The sequence below is a fragment of the Lampris incognitus genome, chromosome 6, assembly GCF_029633865.1.
Source record: "Lampris incognitus isolate fLamInc1 chromosome 6, fLamInc1.hap2, whole genome shotgun sequence".
Lineage (NCBI taxonomy): Eukaryota > Metazoa > Chordata > Actinopteri > Lampriformes > Lampridae > Lampris > Lampris incognitus.
Genome location: NC_079216.1, coordinates 56,928,442 through 56,947,980, shown reverse-complemented (window position 1 = coordinate 56,947,980; position 19,539 = coordinate 56,928,442). Strand labels below are relative to the sequence as shown.

The 19,539-nt window shown below is 44.5% G+C and overlaps 1 protein-coding gene across 1 annotated transcript; it reads left to right on the top strand.

Annotated features, from left to right (window-relative positions):
- The first annotated feature begins 707 nt into the window (after positions 1-707).
- On the top strand, positions 708-18,491 carry slc38a8a (solute carrier family 38 member 8a). Its single transcript, XM_056282452.1, has 10 exons — positions 708-902; positions 6,000-6,198; positions 8,729-8,885; positions 10,134-10,238; positions 12,998-13,055; positions 14,342-14,456; positions 16,956-17,103; positions 17,780-17,982; positions 18,074-18,125; positions 18,389-18,491. The coding sequence occupies exons 1-10, from the start codon at positions 708-710 to the stop codon at positions 18,489-18,491; spliced, it is 1,335 nt and encodes a 444-aa protein (XP_056138427.1).
- Positions 18,492-19,539: the final 1,048 nt, after the last annotated feature.

Here is a 19,539-nt window from a genome sequence, read left to right as displayed (position 1 = left end):
TTAATATAACACAAACTCTGGCATTGTAAAATGTAAATTTTTTTTGTTTATTTTTGTCTCCTTTTTATTTTTGTTTTCTATTGTCTATGTCTTTGTTTGTACCGTTGTATATGAAAATGTGTTCAGTAAAGAATGGAGGGGAAACTGGTTTCCTCTAATAAGGGGAAGCTATTTCCGGTAGGTGATAAAGGTCAGCGTCATTTCATCCAACGCCGACTCTCCTAGGCGGGAAAAAAATCACAATCTCCCATCGGGGCTTGCAAATTGGATTTATGACCCGTGAGGAAGACCACTCTGGCATTCAACCCCCCCGAACAAACTTTCTCTTCTCTATCTCGATGCCTCACTGAAAACTGTTTTGCCTGAACGCCGCAGCCGCGGTCTTACCGGCGGAACACAGCCACGCATACGCAAGGCGCAATTTAGTGTAACAGGTGGGCGGTGAAGCGAGGTGGGGGGGTAGTGCTAAATGAGAAGATGGCGGTGATTGGTTTGGGTGCCGATAAGGCACCTCCATAAACTCCTCCATCCGTCCGACCCCTCCCTCCTCTTCCCCTCCTTCAGCTTCAGCGTACCGGCCGGCGCGCCGTGAGTGAGCGCAGCCTTTTTGGCACACAAGGTGCCGGAGTTGTTCGCTTGGGGGGGAGAAGTTTTTTTTTCCTCGCGGGGGGGGGAGGCCGCGTCCGTGATCCAGCGTCCGATGAAGCATGGAGGAGTTGGCCAGAGAGAGCATCAGTCTGCTGGCGTCGGCCAAGCCCGTGCTCGACGTGAACGGTCCGCGGCTCGGCTCGATGGGGGCCATCTTCATCATGCTCAAGTCCGCCCTGGGCGCCGGGCTCCTCAACTTCCCCTGGGCGTTCGAGAGGGCCGGGGGCATCCGCAGCGCCGTCACCGTGGAACTGGTGCGTGGTTTGACATGCGGCTTGTTGTGTGTGAGCGGGACGACACGGGGGTCCGTTGTCCGTAGTCGGAAGCGGGCCTGGCGTGGACTGCGGCTAATAATGGCTAATTAACGGTCCAGCGGCGCCTCACAACAACCTAGCAAACATGTTTAGTCTCACGTTCGGATGTACCATTTTGTGTAGATCCGACAAAAAACGTCAAAACGCCTAAAACTCTACACTGTTTCAAAATATATTTTTTTTCTTTGTTGTATTTTTGTTTAGATTGGCAATACTTATTGGTAAGAAAATTGGCAAAATTTTATTTTTTTCCGCTGCCCCACCACTTTTCTCCCTCTTTTTTTTAGCTTCTCTTGGCGTTGGCCAATTCAGGTAGGCTTCCGGTAGGAAACGCCATCTTGATTTTCTGGGTGGCTGGTTAGCGAAAAACTCTTCACACTAGCTAACTTTAGCTTGAGCTCTGAACCGGCGCAAAAGCGTCTATTTTACAATGTCAGCATGATGTAAACGTGTAGTACTCAACTGAGAATGTGCAGGCGATACTAGCTAGGCCTGTGTCCAACTTGGGACACTGATCTCACATCGGGCTGTCCACCGCGAAGTCCCCCAGCAGGTGTGCTTCTGTCCCCGTGTCCTGGTTGAAGCTGCGCCGCATCTAACCGGAAGCTTCACACTGACGGTGTGAAATTGATGCTTTTGCAGTGGTTCAGCAAAGCTAAAAGTTGGCTCGTTTGAATCACGTTTTTAGCTAACTGGCAACCCAGGAAAGCAAGACGATGCATCAGAATCACTTAAAAACCCTTTTTTTTTTTTTTTAAATCAAAACATTGATTTGTTTGGACGCATTAAAAGTGATGGAGCATGTAAACCCCACCATGGGCAATAAATACCAAGTGATGGAATACGAGGGACAGACTAAGAGAATAATGGTGGGGATGCAGGAAAAAATACATTGTAAATTCACTAACTAATGAGGATTATAACATTAAATTAAAACAAAATTACCTTACGACAGCATGTTCTTAGATGCACTCACTCACAAACCTTCCCCCCAACTCTACTGGACTGCTCCAGCCGAATGTCAGCTTGTGAGCCAGAAACCTGGTTTATGAGCTGCTTCACATCGTACTAAAATGCACTTTCCTTAGGCATTGCTGGGTTCTGCCAGGCTGACTGGCATTTTTTTGGGTTTTTTTTTTTTTTGTTTAAAGATCCCAAACTTGGAGAAATCATCACATTGTGGGAGTCGGAACAGTTTGACATTGTTTGGAGATGTGGTATTTGTCTACATGGGTCATGTATCCGATTGCAGTCTCTCTGACTTCCATTATGCAGATAGTGATCTTTTCCACCTGATAATATCATTATTGGATTCAAAAACATTATTTTTGACCTCATCACCTTGTCGAAGGATACTTATTTAACTTAAACCACTGCAGTCTTTTTTTGTCCCCACTCTTGCAATCAGTATTCCTTCGTCTTTTTAGAGTTGGTGATCTTCTTTCTTCTCCAATCTATCAAACATCATCACTCCTAATACTGTTTTTTTCCCCCTTCTAATTCTGGACATTTTAAACGTGTCATGTGTAATCCATGACTTCCACACAAGCTCTTTTCCAGTCTTATTTATCATGATCGTTTTTGTCCAGTGACTTTTTGAATAACTCTTCGGCATGACGGTAATGAGATGAAGCTTTAGTTCTTTGGTAGGTGACGAACGTAACAGTACAATTTAATCCGTGACACCGTGTTTATTTAGGCTGATGTGAGCACGAGGATGGATCCCCCCCCTCCCTTCAAACAGTAAAATGTGTGTCCATTACCAGCAGGCCATGGCTGGCTTTTGAGTTAAAGACCAAATGACTTGTTGAAAGGGGGGAAAGAGCGCCTGCCGCCTCTTTAGTGATTTAGCCATGTCCTTTCAGCCGTCCCCTCCGTCACCCTGATTATTTGAGCCGAGTAGGAAGGGGTCACCAACACCACAGCTCTCAGACATACAGGCACCAATGGATGTTCATTTCGGTGTGAAAGTATTGACCATTGAATGTGTCACTGTGCACATTGAACCCAAAGGCTTTTGTTTTTACACCTCAGCATGTGTTTCCCTCCCAACTGCACTTAGTTCACTGGGAGACTGGTGCAAAATGGAAATTTTAATTGATTCTAGATGCTTAAAAAAAGCGTGGCTGTAGGAGTGGGGGGGATTGTTGGCAAGCTTCTTTTTTTTTTTTTTGGTCCTCAGAAGTGTTCTTATATGTGGTCATTGCTCCAGTTGTGTTATTTTTTTCTCGTGCATTTATAATGAATGAACAAACAAATTTTCTCCCAGTGGAACAAGAAAGATTTTAACTGAATTGAATTCAGTGCTGCCTGACGATAGTTTAATGAGGTTTAGGTTAAAACAAATGAACCTTTCTTCCCTGGGCCATCTCTTTAATGTATACTTGGATTTTACCCATTTTTACATCATGTTGGGTTAGTACCAAGCTAAAATGTAGTGTCGGACAATCAGCCCACCCCAAATATAGAACAAGATGGTGACATTTTATTCTAATTTCAAATGAAAACATCTATGTCAAGTTGATCAGATTTGATGTAGCAGAAACGATCTTCAAAAATGTTGGCTCGTATTGCTACCAGATATTATGGGTAGGGCTGCAACTAGTGGTTATATTCATTATTAGTTAACCCATTAAAAACGTTTTTGGTTTAAAAATGAAGCATGCCCAGTCCCCAAAGTGATATCTAAAAACTGCTTTGTTAGTCTGACCAACAGCCCCCCCCCCCCAAGTATTCATTTCATAATGTAAATCGGTGAAAGGCAAGCTAATTTCAGCATTCACATCTGTTTACAGCAAATTTTTGGTGTTTGTAGTTGTTAAATGACTGAAAAAGACGGAGTTTGACATGGACTAATGGACTAATGGTTTCAGCTGTTTAGAGTTCAACAATTAGTGTGGTACCTAAAGGGCGGGGTACACCTCTTCCTCTGTCTGCAAACTTTTAGATCAGTTTAAAAAAAAATTGGCCCAAATCTCTGACATGATTTTCCCTTGTAATCCCCTAAAATTGTGTTGGACAATGTAATTGGGGCTAAATGAGGTCAAATACTTTTTTTTCTTCTTCTTTGCCCCCAATTAAGCCACTCGCACCAATTAGGCTGTAATGGTCCTAAAAAACTTGGCTTAAGCATGACGGCACCACAACTTCATACCTTAATTGGATCATAGAAATTCTGTAGCATGTGTCCAGACTTCCTCTCGCCTGCTTAAAACTTTAGTGTTTTATTCTGTTTTTGTATCATCTCTGCCATGGTTCCCCAAGGGTCTTCTGCAGAGCCCACTTTGTTTTCACCGCCTCTGTAATTTGGGTGTTTTAAGTTTGAAAAACTAAAACCAGACATTGGCTCATAACTGTTCAATGGGATCAGTAAGACCATAAGATGACATTTGGCTTTTATCTTTAATAATGAGTGAATTCGTTTTGTTTTGTTTTTCCCCAGCTGTTCAGATTGCATTTCTCTCAACCCATGCAAGGAATCTCTTATGTGATGGCAGAAGAGAATGTCTTCTTTACTGTTCATTAGATTGAGACAATTTCCACTTCTGCACCTTTCCATATTGACCCGTGACATCCAGAACCCAGTGGGTCCTTACACTTGAACCCAAAACTCCATTTCTACTGCGATGGCAAGCCATATAAATTAGTTATGAACAGCACTTCCAGGACATCGTGATAATTATTTGGTACAGTTTCTAAGGCCATCATACAATTGTATAAGGATCCACATGTTGACATGGCTGCTGCCTTTGTTTGGAGTGAATTGACTTTACTTATGGCATCGTCAACTTTTGGTTCTCACTGCGGCGCAGTGGTTAGTGCGGCCGCCTTACGGCAAGAAGGTTTTGGGTTCAAGCCCCAGGGTAGTCCAACCTTGGGGGTCGCCCCAGGTCATCCTCTGTGTGGAGTTTGCATGTTCTCCCCGTGTCTGCATGGGTTTCCTCTGGGTGCTCCAGTTTCCTCCCACAGTCCAAAGACATGTAGGTCAGGTGAATCGGCCATACTAAATTGTGTGTGTGTGTGTGTGTGTGTGTGTGTGTGTGTGTCAGCCCTGTGTGATTGCCTGGTGGCCTGTCCAGTGCGTCTCCCTGCCTGCCCCTCAGTGACTGCTGGGATTGGCTCCAGCATCTCCACGACCCTGAGAGCAGGCTAAGCGGTTCGGATAATTGATGGATTGGTTCTTACCAGGGGAAATTCTGGTCATACTGTTTTGACTGTTTAATAGCAACTTGTGAGAAAAGTATCCAAATCAGCAATGAACAAAACGGATTTTAAATGGAATCTATTCGTTGTTTAACTCAGAATATGCCCAGCTTCTCCATTCCAGCTGTTGGTCTGTAAATATTCCTTCTTGCACTGCTGATTTTTCTCATTTCAAGTTTCTGCCCCTCACCCTGCCGTCGGCTGTAATCTCACAAATGCAAGCGTTTGGTTTTTGGACTTTATGGATGTCTGTCAGGGGCTCACGCCAACTTGACCCATCTTTTTTTTTTTTCCTCCCCAATTGTGTCGAGCCAATTACCCCACTCTTCTGAGCTGTCCCGGTTGCTGCTCCACCCCCTCTGCTGATCCAGGGAGGGCTGCAGACTACCACATGCCTCCTCCAATACATGTTGAGTCGCCAGCCACTTCTTTACACCAGACAGTGAGGAGTTTCACCAGGGGGATGTAGCGTGTGGGAGGATCACATTCTCCCCCCCCGAACAGGCGCCCCGACCAACCAGGGGAGGCGCTAGTGCAACCACCAGGACACATACCCACATCCAGCTTCCCGCTCGCTGACACAGCCAATTGTGTCTGTAGGGACACTGGCCAAGCCGGAGGTAACACGGGGATTCGAACCGCCGATCCCCGTGTTGGTAGGCAACGGAATAGACCGCTACGCTACCCAGACACCACCTTGACCCATCTTAAAACCTGACTTTCAATAACTCTTCCTCACTGTCATCTTTTTAAAAAAAAAATTTTTTTTTACTGTCAAGTTTACTGAGCATTGTCTGTGTTCCCATCCTCCCCTCTCACCCCCCCCCCTTTCAGGTCTCCTTAGTCTTTTTGATCAGTGGTCTGATCATACTGGGATACTCCTCCTCTATCTGTGGCCGATGTACCTACCAGGGCGTGGTGAAGGAGGTGTGTGGGCCATCCATCGGTAAGCTATGCGAGATCTGCTTCGTCTTCAACCTTTTCATGATCTCCGTGGCCTTTCTGGTCATAGTGGACGACCAGCTGGAGAAATGTGAGTTGAAGGGAGCTGTGGGAACGTTGGATAGGGATGTATGGGTCTAATCTCATCTTTTTGATCTGTGCTGCCTTTTACTTCATTGACCATGTTTACACTTAGTTTTAAAATGCATTTTGGGCAATCGGATCACAAGTTGGATCGCAGTGAGACACATCGCCATTTACACCTGTGTCTATCATGCGTCTCCAAATGCGTCCTGCTGACAGCTTGTGATCAGATTACGTTACTCTGAAGAAGAAGACGATTTCCTGTTAGGTCCTTGTCGGAGATGCATCAGGATACATTAGGGTTTACACTACAAAAGATATGGGGTAAAATGCGTCCCAGACCACCTCGGGAAGTGGTTTGAGTAACCGGTTCACAAAACGTTTTGGTGGTTATTTACACTTGTATTTAGCGCTGCCCACTTGTGATCCAATTGCAAAAAACACATTTAAAACCAGGTGTAAACAGGGTCATTGTGGGCATCTGCTATAAAAAAAATGTGCCAGATTAATTTGACTATTTAATGCTTATTTTCTAAGGGAGCGGTTTAGACTCTGCATGCGTTTTCAGCACCGCTGCTTATCACACATAGATTCACACTGTGGAGGTGTCCACTACAATGTTTTATATTCTCTTAAGACTTGGTTTTTATATATGAAATGTATATTCTTGTTGAAGGGTAACTGAGGCCAAAACTATAGATTACGGAAACTGTTTTTGCAAGTTGTGGCAACAGAGTTCTGTAAATGTCGCCTTACAAAATTAAGAATTTCAGAATGAATGCATCGCCCTTTTAATGTTTAAAACATTTTTTTCCATGATGAACTGATTTGGTTGTCCTTCGATACTCAAACAGCCTGAAGTGATGGGGAAGAAACGCTGTTCTTATTTCTTGTTTGGATTAAACACCATCACATTCAAATGACTCATTTAATGGTGGAGTGCTTCAGACTCCTTGTCTTTTTTTTTCCACTACACTTGTTCCTTCTTGGGAATTAATCTGACCAAACGAGAAACTCGCTGTTGTCCTGATAAACAAACTTGCTACCCAGATAGCAAAACTGCTGTGGCCCAGACCCGTCCCACACCTGTCACTTTCATCCGGCCCACATACTGCGTGGAATGATGGTACTCGGGTGGTCTGCTTCTGTTTGCCAGATCTGGACCAGAATCGGGCCATAGCAATGTCGCATGGGCCACACATTTGCCAAAGGTGGCCCATATTTGGGCCATATTTGCTATTATACATGTGGGCCACTTCAGGCTCACATCCATTTTGTCAGGGCCAGAAGAAGGCCATCAGTGCCACATCATTGCCTGAAGTGGCCCACATCTGGATGCTATCTGGGTAAACATGTATTCAAGCTCTTGGGAGAAACCCAAAGTGGGCCTAAAAAGTTTTTTTTTTCTAAAAGCTTGTCAATGTTTGAGAACCTTGTTATCTAAAGCAATTACAGGAAGTCCCCGGGTTACGAACGACTTCTGTTTTTGAGTCTGTTCTTGCGTCGAATTTGTATGCAAGTCGGAACAGTTGCGTACAGTTCACATCTAGCGTCAATTAGTCACATGTTTTTCATAGTATATATTGTAGTGTTCACTGCTATTAAAAAAACAAAAAACTTACAGCTGAGCATTGCTTTATTCACAGCTGTTGTTGGCCACAGCCACGCCATTCACACCGCCATTACACCTGACTCACAGCTCGTCTCTCTCTCCCAAGACCTGACCCACTAACCCTTGACCCGGCAACAATGTACCCCCCCCCCCCGAGCAAAACATCTCCCCTAACCATGTACAACTAACCCCCCCCCCCCCCCCGTGAACCTGAACACGCTACAATATTTTAGCTGAAACATCATAAATGTAATAATAAATCTAACTACAGTACTTATAATTGAGAGAGAGAATGTGTGTATAGGTATAAAGAACTTTTAAAGAAACATTTCAAACTCCCCACCTGCCACTGTACCTGGAGCGGGTCGTGACCGGCGGAGGCCAGCTGTTTGACACCAGAAACAACAGCCTGCTCGGGCCTCGACGCCCCGCCTCGCCGGGGAAGTGAAAAAACTAAGTGCGTTTCACCTCTCTGAACACTTTATTTCCACTTTTGTTTCAGTCGTGATCGTTTTCCTTTTCTTTTATGCGTCACCATCACGTGCATCACCCAGATTTACGCTTTGAAGACGTGACGAACATTTTTTAAGTGAAAACACAACACGCACAATGTTCACGCCATCCGACTTAAAATGGTGACGACGGCGTGATGTTCTCCCTCGGGCTGACTTGCCACCGAAAACGCACAGTGATTTGAGCGTCGTACAAAATAGTCTATCCGTTCATTAGTACGAACCGTTGTGTGTAACCCCCCCCCCTTTTTTTTTTTTTGGAACAATAATAGGCTTTACGGAGGTAGGTTCATAAGTACGGGAGTTGGTAAGTCAGGCGTTCGTAACCTGGGGACCAGAGTACCTGTAAACTTCTAACTATTTTCCTGCTTGGTGTTTGTGTGTTCTGGTGTGGCTGTTCTGGATCTTTTCAGTGTATCACTCCCTGTACGAGTCTGTAACTGGTTTGTCAGAGTCGGAGATGCCCTACTACTGGTACACAGACCAGCGCTTCGCTCTGCTCCTGCTCTGTGTCCTCCTCATCCTCCCTCTGTCCATCCCCAAGGAGATCAGCATTCAGAAATACATCAGGTCAGCTGTGGAGTCTGAATACCGGGGCCTTTAGTTCCCTGATGGAGAGACAGAACTGATTTCAGATATAAATGGGGAAGTGTGTCTATTTTGGAAATTATTTCAAAATTTGAGAACATTAGGAATTTGATTTGTCCTTCATCATCCGTCACACCCCTGCAGAAGCTCTGTCGGGCTTCTGTGTCATGCACACATCAGCAAACACTTGTGGGTTTGTTGTGTGGGATAAAGAGCAAAATGCCAGAGCGAACAGCTTCACAGAAAACCCAAATCGAGCTAACAAACGCTGCATTGACTGCTAAATTCAGGGCACAACAGAAGTCAAATGGCTCGTGAGTTGAGACAGCAGCTGTTTTGCAAGTTTTTCCAGCATTGTAAATCTTGTTACGTGGGCACTTTGTTTAAGATGAATTCGAAAATCAAAAATGGGGGGTGGCGTGGAGAAATTTTAAGCAAAAACTAAAACGGATCTGTCCTAGAAAACACTCATGGCTGTCCTCATGCCGAAGCTGGGAAATGCTGATTTGTGTTTTTAGATGAACTATGTTTGCACATACATGTAGGTAAACTCTGTGCATTAACACAAGCCAAGCACAATGTTTTCAGAAACCATGACCATCCAGGCGGCATAGCGGTCTATTCCGTTGCCTACCAACACGGGGATCGCCAGTTCGAATCCCTGTGTTACCTCCGGCTTTGCCGGGCATCCCTAAAGACACAATTGGCCGTGTCTCCAGGTGGGAAGCTGGATGTGGGTATGTGTCCTGGTTTTGCTGCACTAGCGCCTCCTCTGGTCGGTTGGGGCGCCTGTTCAGGGGAACTGGGGGCGGGGGAATAGTGTGAGCCTCCCACGCCTCCTCTGGTCGGTCAGGGCATCTGTTCGGGGGGGAGGGGGAACTGGGGGGAATGGCATGATCCTCCCATGTGCTATGTCCCCCTGGTGAAACTCCTCACTGTCAGGTGAAAAGAAGCGGCTGGCGACTCCACATGTATTGGAGGAGGCATGTGGTAGTCTGCAGCCCTCCCCGGATTAGCAGGGCGTTGAGCAGCGACCAAGATAGCTCGGAAGAGTGGGGTAATTGGCTGGGGTACAGTTGGGGAGGAACCCCCCCCCCAAATAATGACCTTAATTGAAACTACGGATCTTCTAGTAATTCAGTTCCCTTCAGTAAGGTCATCAGTATCAAGTATCAGTGTTTACGCTCTAGTCTTTGGTAAACTGTTTCTTTAACAGCAGTGTTGGCTCAGTGTTCTAGGTACCGTGGCAGCAACCTACCTGACAATAGCCATCATAGTGAAGTACCACACAGTGCCTTCCATACAGGTTCATATCGCCCCACTCTACAGCAGCGGGTAAGTGTGTGTGGAAAAAATAGTCCTATGAGAGTTGGTCCCTGTGATTTAGTTTATGATGATGATGATGCTTTTTTTGGTGGTTGGTTAGTGTAAATGGTGAAACCCTTTTGAAACCCAATTTAACAATAATTGAATGTTTTGAGTTCCAAGTCCAATGGCTCAGTCCACAGTCCCAACTCCACTAGAGTCCATGGAAGAATTTGGGGGGCATTTTTCACAAAAGCCGTGTCTGTGTGGGTTTCTTCCAGGTGCTCCGGTTTCCTCCCACAGCCCAAAGACACGTAGGTCAGGTCAATTGGCCGTACTAAATCGTCCCTAGATGTGTGTGTGTGTGTGTGTGTGTGTGTGTGTGTGTGTGTGTGTGTGTGTGTGTGTGTGTGTGAGAGTGATGGCCTGGTGGCCTGTCCAGGGTGTCTCCCCGCCTGCCGCCCAGTGACTGCTGGGATGGGCTCCCTCCCCGCGACCCTGAGAGCAGGATAAGTGGTTCAGATAATGGATGGAAGATTGCATATTGTTAACCTTTTTTCCCTCAGGCTGTTTGCTGACCTCATTGCTCCCTACCCGGTTAGGGTAGGTTTAGTGAACATCTAGTATTGTAATTTGGAAGATTTTCAATTTGTTAATACAAGTAACACTTTTAAATAGAGAAATTGATCAGAAATTAGCAGGTGAGCATTCATTTTTTATATTCACATACGTCCTTTTTTTCGCCCTTAAGTGAATTTTTTCACGTTTTCAATTGCATGTGACCTGAAATGATGCTCCTGAATGGGCAGTATTTCTATTTAGCAGTTAAATGGTTTCCTTTTGCTAAAATCAAACGTTCAATGATTTGTTCTGTTAATAAATGACATCTTCCCACATGAAGGCCTGTAGGAAAAAAGGTGTTTGAATGGAACCGAACTATTTTGACACAGACTTGACTTCCACCCGGGAGTATAATAGAGCAGGGACTGTATAGTGAGTTTTCAAAAGTTTAATTTAAGAAATGGCCATATTCTTAGCCAGCCTACCGTAGACTTCAACAGAGCACCACAAACTGGGACTCATCAGAACCCAGAATGCCTTTAGAATTCTACTGGTGATGTCACCAGCTGCCCAGCAGGGGATTGGATGGATGGATCAAATTCTGTTAGATACAGGTTTGCATTCTGCTGAGTAGCAAACTGGACCATGTGATGAAAGAGAATATCCTCCACTGAATAAAAGATGGGTGGTGCTGTATTGGAATCAGAATTGGTTTATTTGGCCAAGTAAGTGTAGCCCTACACACACAGGGAATCTGACTCCAGTTCCTCCATTGCACGCCATGTACTTGCACAGAATAGACAAACGACACAGAATAGACATACAGCTAAAACAAACACAACAAAGTAAACAAACATTTAACTACTATGCACAGATAGAGATGTATATAAAAATTGTATTAAAAAAAAAACAACAAAAAAACACAATGACATAACTGGAAGATAATAGTGCGATGGTGCAGAATGCAAAGATGCTGGAGTAAATATGCTACCTGGTTACTTTATATACGTGAGGTAGGTTCCTTATCCGATGCCAGGGTCTGAGGACAGGATGTTGTGTTACTGTAAAGCCCCTTGAGGCAAATTTGTAACTTGTGATATTGGGCTATACAAATAAAATTGACTTGACTTGTTGGCGGACATGACAGAATATAAATGTATACAGTATATACAGCATGCTTAGATTTAGTTTTGACAATGATGATGTGTTGTATCTCAACCAGAGTCATCGTTCTGATCCACGTATGTGCAGCTTAAACATTTGTGCAGAGAGAGAGTTATTATGTTCACTTATACTGTCTTTGCATAAAATTGCACTTTAGGGGGCGTCCAGGTAGTGTGGCGGTCTATTCCGTTGCCTACCTATATGGCGATCACCAGATCCAATCCCCATGTTACCTTCGGCTTGGTCGGGCGTCCCAACAGACACAATTGGCTGTGTCTGCGGGTGGGAAGCCGGATGTGGGTATGTGTCCTGGTCACTGCAGTAGTGCCTCCTCTGGTCGGTCGGGGGGCGCCTGTTCGGGGGGGTGTTTGAACTGGGGGGAATGGCGTGATCCTCCCACGCGCTACTTCCCCCTGGTGAAACGCCTCACTGTCAGGTGAAAAGAAGCAGCTGGTGGCTCCACATGTATGGGAGGAGGCATGTGGTAGTCTGCAGCCCTCTCAAGATCAGCAGAGGGGGTGGAGCAGCGACCGGGATGGCTCGGAAGAGTGGGGTAACTGGCAAGTACAATTGGGGAGAAGAAAGGAGGAAATTAAATGTATTTGGTATACTGTGGGACTTTTTTTTTGTTTTTTTGGATGCAGATATTTTTGTCCTTTAGGTTTTTTGTCTTTTGTTTTTTTTTGTTTTTTTAAGGCTTTAGGCTGTGAGGATATGTAGTATTTTTATACCCGTTCTTTGTCAGTGGAGTAAGTGCAAATAGAGCTGCTCACAGTAACATGACTGTCAGATTCTCGTCAGTCTGCTTGTATCTGGGCCAACGAGACAAACTAGATCAAACCGAGCCGTTCTTCAGTCTCTCCTGCTTTTAGGTCACCCCCATCTTAAAGGTTCTCGCTCTCTCTGTCGGAGAGTGGGGACACATGTACACCCGTGACTGACAGATGAACTGTGATGGTGTGAAGCTCCTTTTAAAATGTAATGCCATCAAACTTTCCTCCAATGACTTTTTTTTTTCTTCTTTTTTTGACATTTGTGAAATCTGCAAAATAATGCGTCTGCAGGATCAGCTCCTGGGCCTCCATGTTTAGCGTCATCCCAACCATCTGCTTTGGTTTCCAAGTAAGTACAGAATTCATAATTTCATCTCTTTCATCTCTCTTGTTTTAACATGGCGTTTTAGGGAGCGGCTGCTAAATTTGAGGGGGTGAAAAAGTGTAAAGGCGTGCGAATTGTGATTATCCCACAGCGAGCATCTTTGACATCATTTTGATGGCGTCAGGCCTGGTTTTTATTTTTTTTGAAAGTGCTCCTTATATTTTCCAAATATCATGAAGTATGGCAGCCACTGAACTGATGCCGGGTTAGTTTTGTCGACAGTCTTGCTGGTCCTGGACCTTCTCATGAGGATGTATAAAGGTCAGCTGGCTGGCACAGCCTGGAGCCTCTCTGCTCCATGGGAACATGTGTGTGGGTTTTTCCTCCTCAATAGTGGGGCAGAGCGGAGGAAAAGCTCTTTTTTTTCACTCTTAAACAGGACAAGACTGTATAACCTTCGAAGTTGCCAAGGTAACCCCCCGGAAGATTCCGGCAAAAAATCTAATAAAAGGAGGGCAAAGTGAGAAAAGGGTTGATGCACACTTGTTCGCGCCCCCACCCCCCCGGCTGTGATTATACCACTTGCAGTTTAAAAGGGAACTGATGAGATCCAGAGAGGATGAGAGGAGCGAGGGAGGGAGGTGATCAATAAATCCAACGGCAGCTGTGATCGGTTCACAACCGACATCCTGTGATCTTGCTTTCATGATGGTTTACTGAATAGTTTCTGCATAGCATTCTATTGTCACTTTCAATCTTTTAGCCCTTATTTCATTTATTCGCATTAGTTTATTATAACCTCAAATGCTTTAGACAAGAGGGACATGGCTAAGCACTAGTTTATAAAGCTAACAGTAGCACCACAACCAGATTTAATATGATGAATAATGTCCTACTTCATTAATTCATCTCACCCTGGTGAAATAGTTTGTTCCTCATAGGCGTGCAAGTAACTATTTTCACTGTCAAAAATTAAGAAAATGCCAAATCACAAACTGGAGGAAGGTAGGCAAATGAAGCAGTAACCAGCAAATGTTCTGTAACTAGCAAATATCAAGTATTGTTGCTTGATAAATGGCAAATAATTACCAAAATTATAATAGGATCCAGCATCCCACGACCCTAAGTAGGATAAGTGGCTTGGATAATGGATGGATGAATGGATGATAATTGACTCATCCTTTCAGCACCATTCCCTCAGTGCCGAGAGGACACATCAATCTGTAACTTATTTGATCTCATTAAGATGGTTATTATCTGTGTCTGTAAGTTTGTTACCCTGCAGCTCTTCTTTTATTTGTGTGTTCAAGTGTCATGAGGCGTCTATTGCAATCTACAGCAGCATGGAGAACCAGAGGCTCTCCCACTGGGTCTTCATCTCCGTGGTCTCCATGATCTTCTGCCTTGTCATCTACTCTCTAACTGGTCAGTAAAAAAAAATTCCAGTTCGTTCACCTCCAGCCTTGTTCTGTGTCCATCTGGCTTCCCAAAACAAGGGGGACTTTGATTGACGCATGATCAAAATGAAAATAAAGTCTGCTTAATTTTGATGCGTCCCAAAAACGTGTTATTTGTGGAACGTGTTCTAGGAATATGCCTGTTCCATTTCTGCAGTACTGTTGGGTCCTAATCCAGTAGAAGAGCAGATGTCCAAAAGACAGAAAAATAAGTGCGGGCGTCCGGGTGGTGTGGTGGTCTATTCCATTGCCTACAAACCTGGGGATCTCAGGTTCGAATCCCCGTGTTACCTCCGGCTTGGTCGGGCGTTCCCACAGACACAATTGGCCGTGTCTGCAGGTGGGAAGCTGGATGTGGGTATGTGTCCTGGTCACTGCACTAGCGCCTCCTCTGGTCAGTCGGGGCACCTGTTCAGAGGGGAGGGGGAACTGGGGGGGGGGGAATAGCGTGATCCTCCCACGCACTATGTCCCCCTGGTGAAACTCCTGTGTGTCTGCAGCCCTCCCCGGATCGGCAGAGGGGGTGGAGCAGAGACTGGGACGGCTTGGAAGAGTGGGGTAATTGACCAAGTATAATTGGGGAGAAAAAGGGAAAAAACCAAAAAACGAAAAATGAAGGCCTCAAGAATCAGTTTCATATCAAACAATGTACAGTCTCCTTGCATTTTCCTGTTCAGTGGCGGAATTGCCACATCAGAGTCTAGAAAGAAGTCCTAGCTGAGGTTAATGCAGGTCTCCTCATATTGTGTGAATTTGGTGATAAAATGGTTGGACTTAAAACCGGTAGAGAAGAAAAATGTCTTTCTGCAGAGAAGACAGTTGAGCTGAATAATGATACCGTCTCCTATTCAGATCAGAGTCAGTTAACAGAGACCCATTATGCATGTTAGAGAAATCTATAGCTGTAAAGTTTCCAGGGAGGACTAGCAAGGCTTAAAAAGCCCTGCGTCACTGCAGTCTGATCTGTGAGTAGGGAAATGGATATACCCAGGGAAAAGCCTTTTGATGGTATTTAGCACATAGCAGTATACAGTTCATTGATAGCTGCAACAAACCAGAGCAACATCTTCTGTAACTCTGCGTTGGCTGAGAATCAGAATACTGAAAAACTGACACGCACAGGAATGCAAAAAAAAAAAAAATTTGTTTTTTTGAAAGAAAGTTGGTTGTAATCTGACCAGAACAGACTGTCCTTTTTTTCTTCTTTTTTTTTAAAGCAAAAAATAAAACTTGCTGCAGCATGCACTACATCCTATCCTGCGTGATGAGACCAGAAACTTTAAACTATAGGCATGGGACACTCTGCCTCTTTTTCATACTCTTAACATTGTGTTTGCTCTAATTAATTTGAATAGTTTGGCTGTTTTTATGGTACACTTGTTTTCAAGAGGCAAATGCCAAAACTCTTTCAAATTATTGAGCTGTGCATAATTTTCTCATTAAAATATGCAATTAAATTATTCGTTGAAACTTTAGTAGTTGCCTACTCTCAACACACTTAAACTTTTTAACATGTAAATTGGTCTAATTAATGAACAGCCCTTAATCAATAGTCTCCATTTTCAAACTCACAAAACCAAGTAGATAACAGCCAAAACGGTAGTTGGACAACGCTCAACGCTTTCTGGTGTGTTTCTATATGTGTGATTTGTGTCGCTCAGGAGCTTTTATACGTTACATTATTCCGAGCAAATCTGAAACTCCCAAACGTTCAACAACACCACACTTCGAGGGTGTCTGGGTAGTGTAGTGGTTTATTCCGTTACCTACCAACACGGGGGTCGGCGGTTCGAATCCCTGTCTTGCCTCGGATTTGGTTGGGCATCCCTACAGACACATTTGGCCATGTCTGTGGGGGGGAAGCTGGATGTGGGTATGTGTCCTGGTCGCTGCACTAGCGCCCCCTCTGGTTGGTCGGGGCACCTGATCAGGGTGGAGGGAGAACTGGGGTGAATAGAATAGCGTGATCTTCCCACACACTACATTCCCCTGGTGAAACTCCTCACTGTCAGGTGAAAAGAAGCGGCTGGCGACTCCTCATGTATCGGAGGAGGCATGTGGTAGTCTGCAGCCCTCCCCGGATCAGCAGAGGGGGTGGAGCAGAGACTGGGGAGGCTCAGAAGAGTGGGGTAATTGGCCAAGTACAATTGGGGTGAAAAAATCCACAAAAAAAAAAACAAAAAAACACCACACTTCTCATGTAAAAGTCTGTGCAAATGGTTTGCAAAGAAACCCATTCATATTCTACTTGATTAACGAGGCTTAATGAATACAGGGATGTTTGTATACAGGCATACGCTTTTGAAATGCCATAAAGATGGACTTAAAATACTCTTCATTTTGGATTACTATGAATGATCAAATCTGCTAGCTGACTATAGCGCCGCTATCTTGTCAAATGACAAAACTGACATGTTCTGATATGCACAGGCTGGGGATTTCTTTCTGAATGGGTTTTCTTTTCTAGGAGTTTATGGATACCTGACGTTTGGCAAGACTGTGAAAGCAGACATCCTGATGTCCTACACGGGTGACGACGTCCTGATGCTCATCGCCAGGCTTCTGTTTGGAATATCTATAATCACCATCTACCCTATAATCCTACTGTTGGGCAGGTGGGGAACAATTAAAACCAACAATAAAACGAAATTGTACTCCACAATAAAAGTTTAATGACTTAAAGTAGGACCTTATTTTTCTTTACAAATGTATTCACCATAGCACCAGAGTTACTAGAGTTTCAATGGTCATTCCCTATGTGGGAACGGGGAAGAGTACATCTGTCACCATCTTACAATGCTAGAATGGTCACACCCATATTTGCATATGAAACTGGTTGTTGGTTTCGGTTGTTATGGAACTGTATTGTTTATAAGGGCGGGGATACCTGCAGTCAGTTTAGACTGAAGAGGTCACTTAGTTGAGTGATGAAATATTTGTCAATTAACGTTGTATCCAGATGAGCTGATTGAACCTTCTTTGATTTTCTTACCCGGATTAATGGGCATGCATCAAGACTGTTTTATACCACTATTGAGCGCTAACTCCTCAGCTAGCTTTTCGTCTTAAGTCCGAGCACCGGAGAAGGGGAGGATGCACCTGGTGGAGATCTGCTCCCTGCCGAGTGCACTCTTCTAGTTTAGATTGTATTTATACCGTACTGGGGGACACGCACCCTCTGACCAGCACTGCAAAGCTGCATTGTTTGCATCTATAAAAGGAGGATGCTTATGGCTGGAGAGTTTGTCCCACTTTTGTGACATTATCTTAAGACCATCTCTCTGCATCAAGGTCGGTGATTCAGGACCCCCTGCTGGGCTGGCGCCGCCGTCGTTACGGGATGGCGACGGAGGAGTTCGAAAGCCGTAGCCGCTACATACTGACGGTCCTGTGGATAACCGTGACGCTTCTCATCGCCTTCTTTGTGCCAGACATAAGCAAGATCATCAGTGTCATCGGCGGGATCAGTGCCTTCTTCATCTTTATCTTCCCAGGTGAAGGGAACACACGCAGACACGCACACACACTCTTATGTCTTGTTCCTACTTGGATTCTCTTTGTAACCCTGTCCCTGTCTCTGAACAGGGCTGTGTCTGATCTTTGCCATGCAGTCCGAGCCTGTATCCTGGAAGACCAGGTGAGATTGCAGTCATCTTTCTAACGTGCTCTGAACTCCAATTTTTTTTATTTCATTTTAGAAAAGGAGGCTGAACAGACACAGTAATACATGGAAGCTTAAGAAATGGGTTCACTCGGTTTTTCTGACGGCAACTATCCATTTAGGGTTTTAAACTTGGTTCTTATTTCTGCCTGCCACCTGATGTTTTGGGATATTTGTGTGTACACCGTTTCCTGCAAGTATAACCATTCAATTAAGTGGTTCTCTCACTTCCTCTCTAGGGTTGTTCTAACAGTTTGGGGTGTAGTGACGTTGCTCTGTGGAGCCTTTATCTTCGGCCAGAGCACCAGCATCGCCGTCATGCAGCTCCTCGGAAAAAACTGATCCCCTCTTTGTCACACTTACACCGTGAGTGCCCGACACCACGTCGGCGGAGATGGTGGTGTCCAGACCTTAAGTACCTCTCCTCTTTTTTTTCTTCTTCTACTTTTCTTATCATGGACCTCGAAATGGCCTCAGAATACTCCATAGTACCCTGAACTTGACCAACTGTGACCGATCTGTTACCGTAGATGTGAACATGGAATGACCTCTTACCTCCTTTTGACAATCTATGTAAAATCACTCGTGGTGGGCCATGCCGAAGAGATGTAACTGAAATCTGTGGGTAGCTGCATAGTTCTGTATTGGTGAAACATGAAGGCGTAACATGGCTGAGTTTGTTTGAGGCCCTTAAGAGAGAAAAATGTTCAGCTACTCTGCTCTCGACCCTTGTGGATATCCGTACGGATTAATGATTTGAAAGTAGGATGGTGGCACTGGGGAGCCATATCTGTCGATTTTATAGCTTGTTTGGTTGTTCTCTGTATGTTTTCCCATTATAATTACACCCAGGGGCTTGTCCAAAAGATTTCCACAAGTGGCTAAGATGGAAAAGGGCCACAAACTGAGGCATGACATGAGTAATGGTGGTTTGCATGTCACTGAAATTACTGAAACTGTTTTCTCTTAGTCACCATCCGGTTTACTTTTTTTGAACCGTGTATAGTTATAGCACTACATTGGTCAGTTCTTTGTCATAAGTATTGAATAAGCTAGAACGTAAACATAAGCTTTCTTAGATTTGTGACATGCAAAGTGATTACAAAGTGTGGTTGCTACTAATACCTTGTGAAATGCGCCCACTATTTGGTAAGATGCTAAGTTATTCATGCGTTTCCATTTACGTACACTGTACATTGCCACCAGCATGAGTAGAGGAGGAGAGCTGGATCAGAATATCTGCTGGTACCGACCGCTTGGTCCTGCAAGGAGGAGAGGGTAGTTCCTTTAAACTGCTGTTCAGGGGACGGGTTAAATATATTTTGACATTGTGTGTAAATACCATCGTCATATAGCTATTTTGTATGTAAAGAAAAAAAAAAGTACTTGA